We start from the raw sequence: 21,159 nt of genomic DNA, 5'->3' as shown, positions 1-21,159 counted from the left end.
TGGAGTTTTCCAACAATACTTTATTTGAAAGTTCAAGTTGCAGCATACAGGTTTAACAGACACGTCTGGCCACGTCGGTGGTCAGCGCTGAACTAACGCGTGCAAGGGAAAAACCGTGCAAAAACAACAGCCCCCCCCCCCCGAGTCACGTGACCGCGGCTTCCGACCGCCGGGTTCGATATCTGCGTGCGCTAGCAGGCGCCGCTACAAGACTTTGATTCTTCACCTCCAATTTCAAATGTACTTTAATGAGACGTTTCTCCAATGATTGACATTCATAAAATAGCAATATTGGCACCAAGGCAACTGTACAATGTGTTGGAGTCCATTGGGAAGCTAATCCCAAGCAAGTCAGGTGCGAGACGCTGAGATCGACAATACTAAGTGCGCTATATGTACGAGTGGGGGCAGGAAACACAAAAGCACGCAACAAAGTTTATACAGGAGCTTCAATATATTCCAGATTTAGAAATAAACTGAGAAAACAAGCAAATTGTATTCATTCAGCAAATTCTAATGTACAAATACCTCTATATGTTGTTCATCCCTTTAATCTTCCATCCCAAAAGTGCTGACTTGGAGTTTACTTCCACAGCTGACAAGAGGGAGACACTACATCCAGGAGGCCAAGGGAATGGCCTGTTGGTATCAGACTGAAGAGAGCAAACTCCAACTATTTTCACCTTTCCTTCATTTATGGCTGCCGTTGCCATGGCTGCCGGCGTCAGCTCAGCTGACACATGTTAAGGGTTGAAGCTGGAATCTGTTGCTCTAAATTATTTAGTACATAATCAGGCCCTTTACTTTTCATTGTAGTGTCTGTAAATGCTATAGTCCCGCTGCAACACAGGTCAATAACAGAGTTGGAGCTATTAACGCCACATCATTTATTGAACACAGCATACATACATTTACCTAGAGTCTCCCAACCAGCTGGTAGTCTCTAGGTCCAACAATGGATCAAAATCCTACCACATGGTACAGTTACTAGGGTAAACATATACACTACACAGTTTCCCCTTTAAAACAACATACTAATTATTAAACAATTTGTATTCATGATACATGATTCCCCTTATACATCAAAGGAGATATGGTGGAGACACTGGCTTTAAGTTCCTGGGAATAAACATCTCCCAGGACCTCAAATGGCAAATGAACACGGTCACTCTCGTGAAGAAGTCACATCAGCGGCTGTATTTCCTGAGGTCTCTGCGGAGAGCAAACGTCTCACAGCTGCTGCTGTCCTTCTACCGATGCGCCGTGGAAAGTATCCTCTCCTATGGAATCCTGGTGGGGTTTGCTTGCTGTACTGTGGCTGAGAGGAGGGCGCTGCAGGGAATTATAAAAACTGCGCAGAGCATGACAAACGCCCAACTGCCCTCCTTGGATGATATATATACAGGGCCCGATGCTTGCTCCGGGCCACAAACATCAAGCAGGACACATCCCACCCTGCCAACCACCTTTTCACTCTGCTACCCTCTGGGAGGCGATTCAGGTCTCTGAAGGCAAGCACCGGCAGACTAAAAAATAGTTTCTACCCATGTGCGATAAAATAGTTTAATTCCAACAGAGAACACTGGGGAAACAAGATGTAATTCCAAGAAATGCCGCCAAATTAATGTGTTCATTTTGTTTCTTTGTTCACTGAACACTCCACTACTAGCTGCACCTTGAATCTGAAGGTACACAAAATTGCTGGAGAAACTCAGCGGGTGCAGCAGCATCTATGGAGCGAAGGACATAGGCAACGTTTCGGGCTGAAACCCTTCTTCAGACTGATGTAGGGTCTGGGGGTGGGGGAGGGGGGGGGGCGCGGGGAGCAGAAAGGAGAAAGGAAGAGGAGGAGCCCGAGGGCTGAGGGAGAGCTGGGAATGTTTATGCCGCTAGGGTGCAGACTGCCCAAGCGGAATATGAGGTGCTGCTCCTCCAATTTCCGGTGGTGCTCACTCTGGCCATGGAGGAGGCCCAGGACAGAGAGGTCGGATTCGGAATGGGAGGGGGAGTTGAAGTGCTGAGCCACCGGGAGGTCAGGTTGGTTAATGCGGACCGAGCGGAGGTGTTCGGCGAAGCGATCGCCCAACCTACGCTTGGTCTCACGGATGTAGATCAGCTGACAGCTAGAGCAGCGGATGCGATAGATGAGGTTGGAGGAGATGCAGGTGAACCTCTGTCGCACCTGGAACGACTGCTTCGGTCCTTGAATGGAGTCGAGGGGGGAGGTAAAGCGACAAGTGTAGCATCTCTTGCGTTTGCAAGGGAAAGTGCCCGGGGAGGGGGTGGTGCGGGAGGGAAGGGAAGAATTGACCAGGGAGTTACGGAGGGAGCAGTCTTTGCGGAAAGCAGACAGGGGGGGAGATGGGAAGATGTGGCGAGTGATGGGGTCACGTTGGAGGTGGCGAAAATGTCGGAGGACTATTTGTTGTATGTGACGGCTAGTGGGGTGAAAGGTGAGGACTAGGGGGACTCTGCCCTTGTTAGGAGTGGGGGGATGGGGAGAGAGAGAACAGTGTTACGGGGTATGGAAGTGACCCTGGTGAGAGCCTCATCTATAGTAGGGGAGGGGAAGAATGAAGAATGAGGACAGTCCCGATGCCCTGGTGTGGAACGCCTCATCCTCAACCTTGAATCTGAAATCTCCCTGCAGAGGCTAATCATTCGAGTAGATCATCAGGTCTGCTTCCTACAAATCTGTTGTCCCAGCCCCAGTTCCACTGTTGTTCGTTCAACGTAATTATCTTCATCGTTGCCAACACACTGAGTTACATATCCTTGATCACTGTCTTCTTGGGATAACCTCATGTAAAACTTAACTCAACTACCAACTACCAACTACCAACTACCAACTATCAACTATCAACTACTGTATGCTGGTTGACCTTTGAGTTTGATGATGCCAGTTGTACAGTCTTTGTAGGTGAGCTGGAGTGTGGTTGGCAAACCAGCCGTGGAGGCTCACACTCAGACAGGGTGAGGGCATGGAATGATGTTGTGGAAGGTGCAGATGCCGTGTGTTGCCTGCGTTCTTTGCTTCTAGCGACTTGGTCCCATTGGCTGCCTTCAACATTTATACAGGTGAGTCGACATATATTATATTCAGTAAATGACTGGATGTCTGTCATAACCAACTATATTTGGTATGGTTTTCCGTATTTCTACCTCTGCTTTCACTACACTCCCACTTTCCTGCCTCCCACTGACTTACAATATATGTGTGTAGGATTGTTCTTCTTTTCATTTTCAGTAACAGTGTCAGCTCTTGTGACTTTACCTTTCTTAGTTGTCTCAAAATCGTTCAAATCTGCAACACCATTTTCATCTGCCTAGCTTACTACTGCCTGGCTATACGGTTTGGACTGACAGTAACTAAGTCCATACGTGCTGTGACATCCCATTGAGGTGCTACAGAGCACGCAGACTGCTCCCACATCATAATGGAGAGCTCTCTTGACACATCCATCTCAATCTATACTCTATAGGGTGATTTCACGAAAGGTCACTGGAGCGTAGATCCGCACCCACGTGACCGAAAATCTCAACTGGAGGACATATGTCACTTCGGTACATGTTAGTGAATGGGGAAACACGCACTTTCCCACCCGTTAAAAACATGGAAAACGGCCGATATTTGAGCTGAGATTTTCTGTGCTAGTCGGGGTGACCGTGAAACACAGCGACCTAAATTTTCAGGCAAAAGAAAAGATAGAAAGTAAGGTAATTACAAGAGGGAACTGAAGGTGGAAAAACAGCGGAAGTGAACAGCGGACATTTGCCGTGGAGATTTAAAGATCCAAAATATCGGGAATTATCGCGTTTGCTCGCTGAATTTCATCAAAAGTAAGTTAATAATGCCTTACTTTTGATGAAATTCAGCGAGCAAACTTGCTCCATGTAGTGACAGACACCTCTGCCCAGGACAAGAAGGCTCTGCAGAGAGTAGTGCATTCGGCCGAACGCACTATGGGAACTTCACTCGCCCCCCTGCAGGAACTATACATCAGGAGGTCCAACTGCAGAGCCAATAAAATCATAGGAGACCCCTTCCACCCCAGCAACGGACTGTTCCAGCTGCGACGGTTTGTTTGTCTTTTTGCACAAAGTCCGCGAGCATTGCCACTTTTAATTTCACTGCACATCTCGTATGTGTATGTGATGAATAAACTTGACTTGACTTGACTTGACTACCTACGGATCTCTCCGATCACCTCCAGTTGGATCGGATGAAACCTGATTCTCTGCTATTGAATGTAATGGAGGCTGGGTTCCACCCCACAACCCCAGCCTGGGGATTTCCCTCCGATCACAAGCTCAAGGATGATCACTGGTGCAGCTTATGCAGCCAAACCAGGAGAGGGGGTGGCATAACCTCCCTCATAGCCCTGAGCTCCATAACACTGATGCTCACCCTGGCCAACACAAGATCGTCCTCAACAGGCAGTGTTTCCACGACAAGCTGAGGTGTGTTTCATTGCTGGATTCCCACTGGGTTCATGGCCAAAGCACACAAGAGTAGAAGCTTGTGCTTGATATCCAATACATTAAAAAATATTACGAAGATTTATTCTAGCTCCAATTCCATTTATGTTCTTATTCAGGGGAACGTATCCTGCATTTGAATGTGATACCAGTCTTATTCTACAGGTGCTGTAACTGCTGACGTGACACGTCATCAGTGGCAAGTCAATAGTTAAATCAACAGCAGACAACATTTACCAGAAAAAAATGAGAACTAATGTTCTACCGTAAACAGAAAGTAAATTATTTCTAGTTAGGAATTTTACCGCGGGCGCGGCATGGACTTACCATCGTGAGCGGGGTCCCTCGCTGGGGATCCCTGGAGGGGAGCTTCGACTTCGACTGCCGGCCCTGCGGTCTGCGGTGCTTCTGGCCGCAGCGCCAACTCTAAATCACCGACCGCTGGCCTGCGGCCTACACCAACCTGAAGCCGCGGTCTCCGGTTGGGGAGGCACCGATTCAGGACTTACCTTGACTTTCATTCATCTGGACGCCCGCAGCGGCGACTGCGGAGGGGTGAGGTCCCGCCCACGGGGGAAAATGGAGGAGGACTGGCCAATTTTTGTGCCTCCCACCACTGTGGTGGATGTTTGTGTTAAATTTTTATTGTTTTTTTGTGTGTTCTTTCTCATTGTGTATCGCTGCTGGCAAATTCATTTCACTGCACTTTATGTGCAAGTGACGAATAAAACCGTATTGTATTGTATTGAATTTTCTTAAAGACTATGTCTCAAATTCAAACGTGTATTTATTCATTCCTGAAGCTTGGAATAAAGAATTTTGATGAAATGGACAGTTTCAAATGGGTACATAACTCGTTTCCAATTCTTATCTAGACATCACATTAGCAATTATTTCCTGTTACAAGTCCTCCCCGTGTGATAATGATAATGATGTCGATGGGATCCAGCATCATATTTTCTCTATATATCAAGCCCCAACATATTGTGTCTTGTACCTACTTAAATTGTCACTGACACCTCCAGACGAAAGAGTCATCTTCTCTCCAATGATGAGTAAATCTCTGGAATTTCTCATTTGCTATTTTGAGGGCAGTACATTTTTACAAGACAATGAGACATGTATAACACAAGGAAAAGAAGCCAGCTGGCAAACCATTAGATCTTTGCCAACACTTGAACACTTGAAGACCAACACTTGTTCCAAATCTTGTACCTGGTATAAACTCACAATTAATTTCATCGTACTCTGACACCTCTCAGACTGCACAAACACTGTTAGCACGCCTATTTCTTTTACATCAATTATTGCACCTTATTTCTACATCAATGACACCTTATTTCTACATCAATGATTTGGATTGAGGGATTCAAAGTAACATTAGCAAATTTGCAGATGACACAAAGCTGGGTGGCAGTGTAAACTGTGAGGAGGATGCTATGAGACTGCAGGGTGACTTGGACAGGTTGGGGGAGTGGGCAGATGCATGGCAGGTGAAGTTTAATGCGAATAAATGTGAGGTTGTCCACGTTGGTAGCAAAAACAGGAAGGCTGACTACTATCTAAATGGCGTCAAGTTGGGAAAAGGGGAAGTACAACGGGATCTGGGGTCCTTGTACAACAACAACGAAACCATGCAGGTACAGCAGGCAGCGAAGAAAGTGAATGGCATGTTGGCCTTTACAACACGGGGAATCGAATATAGGAGCAAAGAGGTCCTTCTGCAGTTGTACAGAGCCCTAGTGAGACCGCACCTGGAGTATTGTGTGCAGTTTTGATCCCGTAATTTGAGGAAGGACATTCTTGCTATTGAGGGAGTGCAGCGTAGGTTTACAAGGTTAATTCCCGGGATGGCGGGGCTGTCATATGCTGAGAGAATGGAGCATCTGGGCTTGTACACTCTGGAGTTTAGGATGAGAGTGGATCTCATTGAAACATATAAGATTGTTAAGGGCTTGGACACACCAGAGACAGGAAACATGTTCATAATGTTGGGGGAGTCCAGAACCAGGGGCCACAGTTTAAGAATAAGGATAAGCCATTTAGAACGGAGGGCCGAATGGCCTACTCCTGCACCTATTTTCTATGTTTCTAAGATCAAATAGAACAAGTTGTCGTACAACTTTAGGCTGTACACGCCATACGCAAGAAGAAGAAGTATGTGCCTAATGTATCTCTATTCATCTTTCCAAGCTGCTGCCATCTCAATAGAGTGAGGGAATCCTTCCACCCCTTGCTCCCACTCATTTGGAAGTTGCTTGGTACAACATTCATCGCTGAGGTGAGCTATCTGCTCCATCCTCCAACATGCAACTTGTTAGAGAACTAACTAGTGGGAAAACAACCCAAGTTTGACATTTCTGGCCACCGAGTTATACATGTATGCCTCACTATCTCATTATAACAGCATCACAAACTAACGACCAAATCCAAAATGTCTCTTTGAAGCTTCTCCATGCATCTTCCCTCCAGCAATTACTCAATAACCAGCCCCCCTCCTCTCTGTACTCCCCACCCATGCAATAGTCTTCATGCCCCCCCCCCCTCCTCTCTGTACTCCCCACCCATGCAATAGTCTTCATGCCCCCCCCCCCCCCCTCCTCCTCCTCTCTGAAGTGCCTCAATGAAAAACAAGTGATTGTTCCAAGCCACACGGGACATAAATTCAACGTGACATGCTCAAACCTCCTTGTGTGAAACGGCAGCAGTAGCTTCTTCTTCCTTCTAATAAAGCACTCCTTCCCACATTGAGGTTTTTGCTGAGTCATTATCACATTGCCCGTACTCACCTTGGTGAGTCATTATCCGATAGTACCATTAACCCAGCCAAACCTATCTCTAACTTTGCGTAACTTGGCGCCAGCAATCCCCTCTGCAATTAGATCCATAACTTCCAGACCCACAGATTGCAATCAACGGGGCCAAATCACCCTCCAAGATAATTCTCAACGCTGCTGCCCCGCAAGGGTACGTTCTCAGCCCCCGACTGTACTCCTCATTCACTGGCGACTATGCAGGCAAATACCAATCCAACTCAATCTACATGTTTGCAGACAACACTGCCGTAGTGACCAGGATATCGAATAGCGATGGGACAAAGTACAGAAAGGAAATTGAAAACGTAAAAACCAAGAAACCAACCCCTCACTCGATGTTAGCAAGGCATAGGAGATAGTGATTGACCAGGAAATGAAGCAATACACACACCCCAGTCTACTGAGGCGACTGAAGTACGTGGAAAGCTTAAAGTTCCTTGGAATAAATATCACCAACAATTTGTCCTTGGCCAGCCATATCAAAGCTACGGCCAAAAAAGCATACCAATGTCTCTACTTCCTTAGACGGCTTAAGGGCCTGTCCCACCAGCATGCGACTGCATGCGGCGAGCACGACCTAACGTGATCGCTTGAGTCGTACGGCCTCGTGGGCCGGTCCCACTTCGATCGCCGGAGCCGTATGGAGTTGTGTGGGGCTGGTGCCGACATCGCGCGGGGTTCCAAAAAACTGACCGTGTTCAAAAATTCCGCACGGCAACGGCCTGCCGGCCCGCAGCCGCATCGAGACCGTACGCAGCGCCCCGACACCGTACGCACCGTCTCGACGCCGTACATATGACTAGCGCATGGCGTTGCGCGATGACATCATCGCCCGGCGTGCCGTTGCGTGATGACAAAACAGCCCGACGCCGTGCGACGTCCAAATTCAGTCGGCCCGCCTCCTGCCCAGCTGATTGGTGAGTGTGATGTCGGGACCAGCCCCGCACAACTCCAGACGGCTCCGCGGTTGGAAGTGGGACCGGCCCCGCGAGGCCGTACGCCTCAAGCTCCACGTTTGGTCGCGCTAGACGCATGCAATCGCATGCTGGTGGGACAGGCCCTTTAGGAAGTTCAGCATAGAAAACTGCATCACAGCCTTGTTTGGGAACAACATCCAAATCTTCAGGAAATTTCAAAGAGTTGTGAACTCATCACTGAAACCAGCCTCCCATCCATTGCCTGTATTTACAGCAAGGTCGCCAGCATTTCAAGGACCAGTCTCACCTGGTCATTCCCTCTTCTCCCTGCTCCCACTGAGCAGGAGATACTGAAGTTTAAAAACGCATACCTCTAGATTCAGGAACAGTATCTTCCCAGCAGTTATCAGGAAATTGAACTGTACTCTCAACAGCGAGCGTGTGGTCCTGACCTCCTATATACTTCATCGGAGACCTTTGAACAATCTTTAACTGGACTTTATTCCACTTCACTGTAATATCCTTGCACTGAATGTTGTGCCCTTTATCCTTTGTCTATGCACTGTGGACTGCTTGGTTGTATTCATGTACAGTCTCTTCTTTGAATAGATAACATGCAAACAAAAGCTTGTAATTGCACCTCCCTACACGTGACAATAATAACTTAAACTAAACTAATACTACAAAGAAGGTTTAGAACTTTGAAAGACTATAAACCTGCCATGTAGTCATTCTCCATCTTGGCAACACAATTTGATGTCTGACCTCAAATTGCTTGATCCTTATAACTATTGTCACTATTGTTGCTTCACCTGCTGAGTATCGCGAGCATTTTCTCTTTATATTTCAGATTCCGGCATCTGCAATTCTCTGTTATCAATCCTTGCAATTGTGTTACCACAAGATGGCGTTGCATCTCTGTCAGCTCCAGGAGGCTTGTTTCAAATGAAGACCTGTTCGTAAAAGGTTTGGCTGAAGGGATTGTGCTTTGGATCATTAGTGCCAGAATGATCCATGCCTCTCTGATCAACGACCTGAAATCAGGGACATGCACTGGGATAAACATCAAGTGCTGCCGGTAAATCTTCAACTTGGTGAGTTTAATATGATGCCCCTGTCCCACTTAGGAAACCTGAACGGAAACCTCCGGAGACTTTGCACCCCACCCAAGGTTTCCGTGCGGTTCCCGGAGGTTGCAGGTGGTTGCCGGAGGTTGCAGGTAGTGGAAGCAGGTAGGGAGACTGACAAAAACCTCCGGGAACCGCACGGAAACCTCGGGTGGGGCGCAAAGTCTCCAGAGGGGTTTCCTAAGTGAGACGGGGGCACTATTCTTTGATCTTTGACCAAAACTTGTTTGCCTTCCAGAACAACAAGATGTCCAAAAGTAAAAATGCCACAACCATGCTATGTGGTGCACTGGAGCTTGGTGTGGCCAATGCAGACTTTGGTGGAAAGAACTGCATCTAAGTGCACCTGCCCCTTAAAAACTTGAAGGGTGCTTTGCTCAAAGAGGCCGCACGAATGCATCGATGCTTTGTACAGAGAATGTATTAACCTGATGGCACTGGGCCTGTATAGACTTGATAACATTATGAATGTTCAGACTGGAAGGCGTAGTGTTTGTGAAGAAAGCCATGTACTGCTTGTATTTCTTGTAATTTAGGGGAATTACGTTTATAAAAGCATGAGAGGCATTGATAGTCAGAACCTTTTTCTCCAGGGTGAAAATGTCAAAGATTAGCGGACATGGCTTTAAGGTGAGAGGGGCAAAATTTAAAGGAGATTTGTAGCGCAAATCTTTTTACACAGAGGGTGGTGAGTGCCGAGAAAGGGTGGGGGTGGAGGCAGATACGATAATGGCATTTAAGAGGCTTCCAGGCATATGGATATGCAGGGAATGAAGGCATAGCAATCTCATGCAGGCAGAGAAGATTAGTTTGACGGCATCATAGCAAAAGAGTAGACGGCTTGCTTTACATTCATACCGTCTCCCAGGCTATACAATCATGGTGCTGTCAAGTCTGTCAATTCGCAGTGCCATCAAGTGAATACATTTGATGTATAAACCACCTATGCATCAAAATACAACAGCTACAACTGATTCAAGTCCAGTTTGCAACCACTTGCAGTGATCCCAAAGCTGAAGCTCACATTTAAATCAATAGATTCTTTTTGGACAAGCCTGTTCTTTTAAGACAAATAACGGTAATCCTGAATGCACAGATCTGTGACACTGTGGTTTGATGGTGCATTTTGTCATTCACAGCCGATGTATCCGGCTGAAGCGTCTTGTGAAACATTCAGAGCCATAGCTCCTCCAAGATAGCATGGATGACATGAAACTTGAAACTCTCTTTGCGGTGTCTTTATTTTTTCGAATGATGAATCTGGGGTGACAAGTGGAGTGGTGCAGGTAGGGCTGGATGGGTTTCTTACACTGATAACGAGTGTCCCTGTGCTTGTATATGTCCAAAACGGTCAACCCGTCCACAAGCAAGTTAACGAGGGCTAGTGATGGTCCAGAGCACTGGTGCGTTCCATGCAGTGTGAACCTTCCAAACTCTCTCCGCATGAGTGTCTACTTCCCCATCAGCAGCCAATAAGGGCACTCTCGTCAACGTCGAAGGACCAGCCTTCTGGGTTTGTTGTTGCTTGGGGTTCTCCAAGGCCTTCTGCAGTCTGCTCCCATGCAAGTTAGCAGCCTGTCAGCAGCTCTGCTGCAGTCGCAGGCGTGACTCTGCACGAGGCACGAGGGCATGCACTGGTGTACAGACAACAGAAGACACAAGGGAAATCAGTCACCTGTGCTTTGGTTTTTAACCACATCCACAATATTTGTTGTGTGTGGGCTTTTACTTTAGCGACACGGCCAGGCAGAAGCAGCAATGTGGGAGGAGAGTGAATACATGGATTTTGTGTCAGTGTTATGTCATGTCATCAATAATGACATCTTGCTGAATAGTACCAAATCTTTGACTTGTGTCAGTTGATCAAATGCATATATAGAATCAACTGGAACAAAAGTACGATTACTGCTATCCAGTTATCGATCTGCCACTTCAACTGCCTGTCGTTACATACCAGCAGGATAATGGGGAGTGGAATCCATTTTGATTGAAGTATATCCCAAGTTGATTTGGACATTGCAAGCAATAAATAACTTGCCGTACAAACTCTGCACATCCACATAGATACTTTGTACGATGCTCTCCGGCAAGAGGGAATTAGTTAGAGCCGGCTCTCCGCATACATTTTCCAGTCTGGAAATGTTATGCAGAGAGCCGACTATAATTATGGGCATATATATGGGCATAGAGGACAGGCAGAACAGACAGGGAGGGAGAGCATACAGTTCCCACCTGAGGACAGGGAGAACAGCCAGCTACAACTTGTATGAGAATAAGGAAAACCTGGTAGTTCATCTCTTAGTTTGTACAGCTGCTTCAATGAACAACCAATCTTCATAAAGGGCCTGTCCCACGACATAACGTGGTCGCTTGAGCCGTACGGCCTCGCGGGGCCGGTCCCACTTCGATCGCCGGAGCCGTATGGAGTTGTGCGGAGCTGGTCCCGACATCGCACGGGGCTCCGAAAAACTGACACTGTCCATAAATTCCGCGCGGCAACGGCCTGCCGGCCCGCAGCCGCTTTGAGGCCGCACGCAGCGCCTCGACGGGCGTACGCCTTCGCTCGAACTTCACGTCAACTTGTACGGGATCACTCGACCTCCGCGCGGCCCCCGCGTCCGGTTTGGTCGCGCTTGCCGCATGCAGTCGCATGCTCGTGGGACAGGCCCTTTACACTAACACTGATGGAAACTGAGATGTTGCAAATATCTCCAGCGTAAGCACCTGCAGATGCTGGTTTACAAAAGAACGTGCTGGAGTAACTCAACGGGTCGGGCAGCATCTCCGGAGAACATGAATAGCTGATCCGAAACATCACCTATCCATGTTCTCCAGGATGCTGCCTGGCTCGTTGGGTTACTCCAGAGTTTTGTGTCTTTTATTCCCCAACATATCTGTTGTGATAAAAATCATAACCATGATGACCTTCACAATCATTGGCAATGTAGTCTTTGCCCTTTTTGATGTTGCATTTGTGGCTGCACAGCAGATAACCGATTTCAGAGATGGCATTTTGGCACTGGTAATGTATTTGTAGGAACCATTTATGTTTAGGCTAGCTACCCCTCCTGTACTGAATGGTGGAAACCAAGGTGATATCAACAAAATCTCATCAAGGGACATTCCTGTTTATGACGGTGATCCTTTGCAGTATGAAGGTTTCATCATGCCATTTGAGGGAGGAGTGGAAAGAAAGACTAATGTCAGTGATTACTTGAATTTTCAAGAGCAATGCACAAGAGGGTATCCAAAAGACTTGGTCCACAGTTGCCAACATTTGCCTCCAGCCCAGGGTTATCAAAGAGCAAAGGATTTGCTTAAAGAACATTTTGGTAATGAACACAAGATTGCCACAACGTATATGGTCAAGGCATTTGGCTGGTCGGTGATCAGACCAGAGGATGTGAAGGCATTGGAAGCATCTCGTTGTTCCTTAGATTGCAATGCAATGCAATGGAACATCTCATCTATATGGAGGAAATGAATGTTGCTTCCAATATGAAGACCGTTCTTCGAAAACTGCCTTACAAGCCCAGAGACAAGTGGAGGAATAGGGCATGTCAGCTACAGAAAGAGCGTTGACATCGAGCTAGATTTTCTGACCTGGTAGACTTCATGGAGAGACAAGTGAAGATACTGTCAGATCCACTTTTTGGGAACATCCAGGATGCTGGGCCAATTGCAACTGATAAAAGCTCAACTTTTGTTAAAACAAGAGAAAAGTCAGGACCAAGAGGAACCAGTTTTGCAACAGTTGTAATACCTGTAGAAACAGCAGTGCTAGAGAATGGAATGAGAAGAAATGTATCTACTACCAATTCTCAAGATTCTTCTTTGTTCTGTAATGAAAGAAGTCACACTTTGGGATCACAGATCAGGAAGGGGCACGGAGAAAAATAGACTGCTTAAAGGAGAAGGGAGTCTGCTTTGGATGGTTGAAGATAGGACACATGAGCAAAGACTGCAAGAGTCGTTTGACTTGTGATGTGTGCAACCAAAATCATCCTGAACAAAATCATCATTGAACAAAAGGACAAAGAGAAGAAGCCGGAGCATACAGAACAGAATGAGAAGCCACTTGTCAGTAACACTGTTCCCTTATCTCATATGTATGGGCATATTGGGGCTGGTGATGAAACCTGCATCTTCTCCGTTGTACCAGTAAAGAGCCACAAAGGGGACACGGTGTTGCAAGCATACGCATTTTTAGATCACGGAAGTTGAACTACCTTTTGCACAGAAAGCTTGATGAGAAGGCTGGACATTACAGGACAAAAGACCATTATTTTCTTGTGTACCATAAACCATGTGAAGCATGTGATCAGCCCATTGGATTTGGAAATATCTAGTCTGGACAAAGACGATTTTATTCAACTATCTGATGTGTTCACACATAATAATAATAATAATAATAATAATAATAATAATAATAATAATAATAATAATAACAATAACAATAATAATAATAATAATAATAATAATAATAATAATAATAATAATAAATTTTATTTATGGGCGCCTTTCAAGAGTCTCAAGGACACCTTACAAAAATTTAGCAGGTAGAGGAAAATCATGTAAGGGGAATGAAATAAATAGTAGAGACATGACTAGTACACAAAGTAAAGACAGAATTCAATACAAAACACAATATGAGGCAATTAATGCACAGATGAAAAGGGAGGGGGATGTGGGGCTAAGGATAGGCAGAGGTGAAGAGATGGGTCTTGAGGCAGGACTGGAAGATGGTGAGGGACACGGAATTGCGGATCAGTTGGGGGAGGGAGTTCCAGAGCCTGCGAGCTGCCCTGGAGAAGGCTCTGTCCCCAAAACTGCGGAGGTTGGACTTGTGGATGGAGAGGAGACCGTCTGATGTGGATCTGAGGGACCGTGAGGGTTGGTAGGGGGAGAGGACCATGCCTGTTTCTCATTGAGTGGTGAATCTGTGGAACTCTCTGCCACAGAAGGTAGTTGAGGCCAGTTCATTGGCTGTATTTAAGAGGGAGTTAGATGTGGCCCTTGTGGCTAAAGGGATCAGGGGGTAAGGAGAGAAGGCAGGTACGGGATACTGAGTTGGATGATCAGCCATGATCATATTGAATGGCGGTGCAGGCTCAAAGGGCCGAATGGCCTACTCCTGCACCTAATTTCTATGTTTCTATGTTTCTAAACATTCGTAGACAGAAGACCTGATACAATGGCCTTACTTGAAGGATAGCAAGATTCCTGAAATAGACTCTGGCATCATAGAAACATAGAAACATAGAAAGTAGGTGCGAGAGCAGACCACCAGGTCCATCGAGCCCGCACCGCCATTCGCTCATGGCTGAACACTAAACAGACACACTTACCCACAAACAGTAGACACAAGACACAGAACACAAGACACTACCCTCCCCTTTATACCGCTATCACCCCTCTCCACCCCAAGAACCTCGTGATCTCCTGGGGGAGGCAAAAAACCGGATAAAAACCCAGGTCCAATTCGGGAAAAAAATCCGGGAAATTCCTCTCCGACCCCAATCTAGGCGATCGACACTTGTCCAGGAGATCACTCAGGTCTTACTATACTAACCATACCTAGGTCCATATCCCTGCCCTCTCCCCGTAGCCCCTTATCCCCTTGGCAGCTAAAAAACCATCTATTTTAGTCTTAAATATATTTAAAGTTTCTGCTTCCACTGCTCCCTGGGGCAGTGAATTCCATAAATTAACCACCCTCTGGGTGAAGAAGTTCTTCCTCATCTCAGTTTTAAAAGAGCCCCCCCTTATTCTGCAACTATGTCCCCTAGTTCTAGTTTCCCCGATCATTGGGAACATCCTCGGTGCATCAACCCGATCAAGGCACCTCACGGTCTTTTATGTTTCATTGAGATCGCCTCTCATTCTTCTAAACTCCAAAGAGTAGAGTTCCAGCCTACTTAACCTTTCCTCATATGTCAATCCCCTCATTGCAGGAATTAATCTTGTAAACCTTCGCTGCACTGCCTCCAGGGCTAGTACATCCTTTCTTAAGTATGGACCCCAGAACTGTACACAGTATTCCAAATGTGGTCTCACTAATACTGTGTACAGCTGCAGCAAGACCTCCGTGTTTTTATACTCAATCCCCCTAGCAATAAAGGCCAAAACTCCATTGGCCTTCCTGATTGCTTGCTGCACCTGCATACTAACTTTCAGTGATTCATGTACTAATACCCCTAGATCCCTTTGCGTTGCATTACAACGCAGCTCCTCCTCATTTAGAAAATAACTTGCCCTATCATTTTTTTTCCCAAAGTGAATGACTTCACATTTATTAGTATTAAATTTCATCTGCCAAGTTGTTGCCCACTCACCTAGCTTATCTATATCCTTTTGCAGACTCTTCCTATCCTCCTCATCCCCTACTTTTCCTCCCATTTTTGTATCGTCCGCAAATTTTGATATATTACACTTGGTTCCCTCCTCCAAATCATTTATATAAATTGTGAACAACTGGGGTCCCAGCACCGACCCTTGCGGAACCCCGCTAGTTACCGGTTGCCATCCCGAGTATGAACCATTTATCCCCACTCTCTGCTTCCTATTTGTTAGCCAATCCTCTACCCATGCTAATATATTACCCCCAATCCCATAATTTTTTATTTTTAGCAATAGTCTCTTATGTGGCACCTTGTCAAAAGCCTTTTGGAAGTCCAAGTATACCACATCCACCGGTTCCCCTTCATCGACCTACTCATTGGTACAAATGCTTCAAAGGTATTAGAATCTTGGGAGCTGGTCAACTGCCAAGGGGATGGACTGGTTGCCGTGAGGATCCTACTGGGGTGGGTCATCTGTGGTCCCCTGAGAAGAGGCAAGGACAGCAGGGATGAAAATGGCTGCCCTGCTGCTGCTGTCAATCGAATATCTATCGTAAACCTTGAGGAGCTACTGGTCAAACAACACAATCACGACTTCAGTGAAAGAGCCAGCAAGGAAACAGAGGAAATGTCCAGAGAAGAGGTAAAACCTTTGGCTATTATGAATTGTTCAGCAAAGATGGCAGACGGACACTATTGTCTACAAACAAGGCATCAGCATGCCAAATAACCGTTGCATTGGAGAGCAGCTCATCCAGAGCCTGAAACGCAGGTTTGGCAAGAATAAGAAATGTCATGATGAATCTTTCCTCATGGGAATGATTGACAATGGTTACGCTGAAATGGTACCAGTGGACCAGCTGAATCGAAGAGATGGAGAGCTCTGGTACATTCCACACCACGGGGTGTATTACTCAAGGAAAGGAACCTTAAGGATAGTCTTTGACTGTGGTGCAGTCGTCAAAGAAATATCACTTAACTGTCAACTGCTGCAGGGTCCAATCTTATCAACTCACTTATGGGAGTTCTCAATAGACAATAGACAACAGACAATAGGTGCAGGAGTAGGACATTCGGCCCTTCGAGCCAGCACCGCCATTCAATGTGATCATGGCTGATCATCCCCAATCAGTACCCCGTTCCTGCCTTCTCCCCATATCCTCTGACTCCGCTATTTTTAAGAGCCCTATCTAGCTCTCTCTTGAAAGTATCCAGAGAACCTGCCTCTGAGGCAGAGAATTCCACAGACTCACCACTCTCTGTGAGAAAAAGTGTTTCCTCGTCTCCGTTCTAAATGGCTTACTCCGTTTTCTTATACTGTGGCCCCTGGTTCTGGACTCGCCCAACATCAGGAACATGTTTCCAGCCTCTAGCGTGTCCAAGCCCTCAACAATCTTCAATTGTTAGCCCTTCTCATCAGATTCAGACAAGAACAAGGTTGCTGTGATGGCTGATATCAAGGCCATGTTTCATCAGGTCAAGGCATCAGAAAAGCATGTTGACTCTCTGCGATTCCTGGGTTGGCCTGAGGGTGATGTGCAACAAGATCTTGTTGAATACCGGATGAAGGTACATCTTTTTGGAGCATGTCGTCACTAAATTGTACAAATTTTGCATTAAGGATGACTGCTGAAGACAACACTTTCCAGCAGAGGTGACAAACACACTAAAGACCAACCTATGTAGATGTTTGTTTAAAATCCATGCCTTCGGAAAAGGAAGCAGTTGAAATGACAAGAGACCCGACTTCCCTCCGCCAAATGGGAGGAATCATGCTGTCAAAGTGGTTCAGCAATAGCCATGCTGTATTGACATCCATTCCACAAGAAAACAGAACCAAGGAGACCAGGGAGTTGGACTTGGACAAGGACAATCTGCCAATGGAAAGGGCACTGGGAGTGCACTGGTGCATTGAAACAGATGTGTTCAAGTTGAGAATTGCTGCTCAGTGATGACCATACACAAGACGGGGCATCTTACATAGAAACATAGAAATTAGGTGCAGGAGTAGGCCATTCGGCCCTTCGAGCCTGCACCGCCATTCAATATGATCATGGCTGATCATCCAACTCAGTATCCCATACCTGCCTTCTCTCCATACCCCCTGATCCCCTTAGCCACAAGGGCCACATCTAACTCCCTCTTAAATATAGCCAATGAACTGGCCTCAACTCCCCTCTGTGGCAGAGAGTTCCAGAGATTCACCACTCTCTGTGTGAAAAAAGTTCTTCTCATCTCGGTTTTAAAGGATTTCCCCCTTATCCTTAAGCTGTGACCCCTTGCCCTGGACTTCCCTAACATCAGGGACAATCTTCCTTCATCTAGCCTGTCCAACCCCTGTCCAACCCCTCTTGTCCGTGGTCTGCTCTATATACGACCCTTGAGGATTCCTAGCACCCTTTACTCTGCCAGCTAAGCCGATTAGGCAGGAGCTCTCTAAGAAAAGACTCGGATGGGATGAAAACATTCCGCGAACCTTCTCTCAGCGATGGACAGGATGGTTAGCAGATCTCAACAAGATGGTGGAATGTAAAGTGGACCAGTGCATGAAGCCCCCAAGCTTTGGTCAAATCAGAAATGCACAGCTGCACCACTTTTCAGACGCAAGTGAAAGTGGCTATGGTGCTGTTTCATATCTAAGACTGGAAGATAATAGCAAAGAAGTACATGTTGCATTCATAATGGGAAAATCCAAAGTGGCACCATTAAAACAAATGCCCAAACCCAGAATGGAGCTTACAGCTGCAGTCCTAGCTGTCAGAGTGGACACAATGCTGCGAAAAGAATTACAGCTTCAATTGGACAAATCCATCTTCTGAACCGATAGTACAACAGTGCTTAAGTACATCGCCAACGAAACCAAACGCTTCCAAACATTTGTAGCAAACAGGATCTTTTTTGTAAGGGGTGCTATTGATGCATCACAATGAAGATACATTGACACAAAGGAAAACCCTGTAGATGAAGCCCTATAGAGGACTAACAGCAGATTGCTTCTTAAGATGTAAGAGATGGAACAAGGGACCAGAGTTTCTCTGTAAACCAGAGAGAGAATGGCCAAAACTTCAATGGAATCTGCAATCTCTGCTAATGATCCCGAAATCAAGCAAGACATCACAATGAACGTCATTGTCAAGGACCCAGTGAACCTCACAGACTCTCTGATCACATATTTCTTATCATGGAGGAATCTGAAGACTTGGCTTCTGAAAGTAAAGACAACACTCTTGCAGTTGACTTGAAAAAGAAAGGAGATTCAGACTGCTGTGAGTAGCTTTGTAAAAGATCCTGGCAAACTAAAGGAAAAGGTTGATGAAGAGATGCAAGTCTTTAAAGCAACACTCCGCGGGCAGTGTTTATGTCCTGAAGGTTCTTTCCAAACAGAAGGCGCAGTCATCCCTTTCAGTCAATAACAAATATTCAAAGAAGATCTATCAGTACTAGAAGCTGGCAAATATGGTGTCAGAGGAAGCAGCCATTTGTACAAGCTAGATCCGGTGCTGGATAAAGGACTTCTGTGAGTAGGTGGTCGGCTGAATAGACTTGCGATGTCTGAAGAGGCCAAACATCTTATTATTCTCTCGGAGGATCTTCACATATCAACACTACTGTTACGACATATCCATGAACAACTCAGACATGGAGGAAGGAATCATATGCTGACTCGCCCCCGTTATAAGATACTGGGTTATCAAAGCTAACTCCGCTGCAAGAACGCCCAGAAAACCCGGGGGGGGGACAGAGGGGACATGTGTCCCCTCCATGTTTTGAGAGGTGGGGAACACCCCCCCAAGTTTTTGTAATCCGGATTTTAAAACCCGGTGAAATCTCCGCTTTTCGCAAGACAGTGGGGGTGGGACTGGTGATCGAGGGCACCGATCGGAGGAGAGAGACGTTGGTCAGCAGGCAATGGGGGCGGGACATGATGATTCAGCGCAATGATAGGAGGAGTGAGGAGTGAGAGGGGGTGGGACTGAGGATATCTCGTGGTGATTGGAGGAGGGAGACATAGCATAGACCTGCGCTTCATCCGCAGCCAGGATGATCCCGGCCGGGTCTCCGGCGCTGTCCTGTCGCCACCCGAGTACCCCCCCCCCCTCCCCCCCACGGGTGGCCAGAGAGGTCGGCAGCAAAGATCCTCCACTATATCTTTGGTCGGGAGTCAGACGGGCCAGCGCAGAGAAACAGCGCTAAACCCAGCTAATTCTGCCTGTCCCGCCAGGTGAGCTTACAACCCTTCCTGGACCTGCGGGAAATATGGCCAGCGTCCAGCGTGGAGAAGCAGCACTGGTATCTCGTCAGTCCAGACAGGGCTGTGGTTAACCCGGTGAGACAGGCAGAGTTAAGCTGCATTTAGCGCTGGATTGAGCCTCCGATGCCTCGTGCGCGCATGTATGTGAGTGTGCGCATGCGCGCGCGGCAGCCAAGAAATTGTGTCCCCCCTGTCCCCTCCATGTTTTGACAGCGGTTTCCGTCTCTGGTACCAGACGTGCGTCCTCAGCACCCTCCTGTACGACAGCGGGACACGGCCTACTGACTTAAACGGATTTTCAGTATCTCCTGGAAGGACCGCATCCTCGACAGCAACATCCTGGCGTGTGCTGGAATCCCCAGCACGTACGCTAATGCTGAGTCAGCAACGTCTCCAATGGCTTGGCCACGTTCTGCCGAATGGAGGATGGCCGCATGCCAAAGGACATCTTGTACGGCCAGCTTGCAACTGGCTCTCAGTGCATTGGACGCTTCATAGATGCCTGCAAGCGGGATTTGAAGGCCTGTACATCGATGAGGAGCCAGTGTAGTCATGCCTGCATTCTCCAGCGTTGTGGCATGAGGGACGATGCCGGGTCTACAATGATTACACCGACACACTCGTGGTGGAGTGAGATCACGAGATACGTTCCATTTATAGTGAAGGACAATAGTGACGAGAGGTCCGAGTCCATAGGATTGTATTCACTGGAGTTTAGAAGGATGAGGGGGGTATCTTATAGAAACATATAAAATTATAAAAGGACTGGACAAGCTAGATGCAGGAAAAATGTTCCCAATGTGGGGCGAGTCCAGAACCAGGGGCCACAGTCTTAGAATAAATGGGAGGTCATTTAAGACTGAGGTGAGAAAAAACTTTTTCTCCCAGAGAGTTGTGAATTTATGGAATTCCCTGCCACAGAGGGCAGTGGAGGCCAAGTCACTGGATGGATTTAAGAGAGAGTTAGATAGAGCTCTAGGGACTAGTGGAGTCAAGGGGATATGGGGAGAAGGCAGGCACGGGTTATTGATAGGGGACGATCAGCCATGATCACAATGAATGGCGGTGCTGGCTCGAAGGGCCAAATGGCCTCCTCCTGCACCTATTTTTATGTTTCTATGTGGCAGTGTAGTCCCACATTGTCTGTGTGCATGTGAATAAGTCGAGCTCAGACTTGTTCCAGCGGCTCACTCTTGCATTTAGAGCAGGCACTGGTGGCCTGACACT

The 21,159-nt window shown here is 46.9% G+C and overlaps 1 protein-coding gene across 1 annotated transcript in view; it reads left to right on the top strand.

The window, feature by feature from the left end:
- The first annotated feature begins 9,171 nt into the window (after positions 1–9,171).
- Positions 9,172–21,159, top strand: part of LOC129704029 (transmembrane protein 154-like) — a 36,473-nt gene continuing 24,485 nt past the window's right edge. Inside the window, exon 1 of the mRNA XM_055646894.1 lies at positions 9,172–9,306. Coding sequence (XP_055502869.1) covers positions 9,261–9,306 — 46 coding nt within the window. The 5' untranslated portion in view covers positions 9,172–9,260. The remainder of the gene's footprint in view (positions 9,307–21,159) is intronic.

Source organism: Leucoraja erinacea, chromosome 1 (genome assembly GCF_028641065.1).
Source record: "Leucoraja erinacea ecotype New England chromosome 1, Leri_hhj_1, whole genome shotgun sequence".
NCBI classification, from domain to species: Eukaryota; Metazoa; Chordata; class Chondrichthyes; order Rajiformes; family Rajidae; genus Leucoraja; species Leucoraja erinaceus.
Note: the sequence above shows the minus strand (reverse complement) of the source record. Positions and strands in the feature narration are given on the sequence as shown.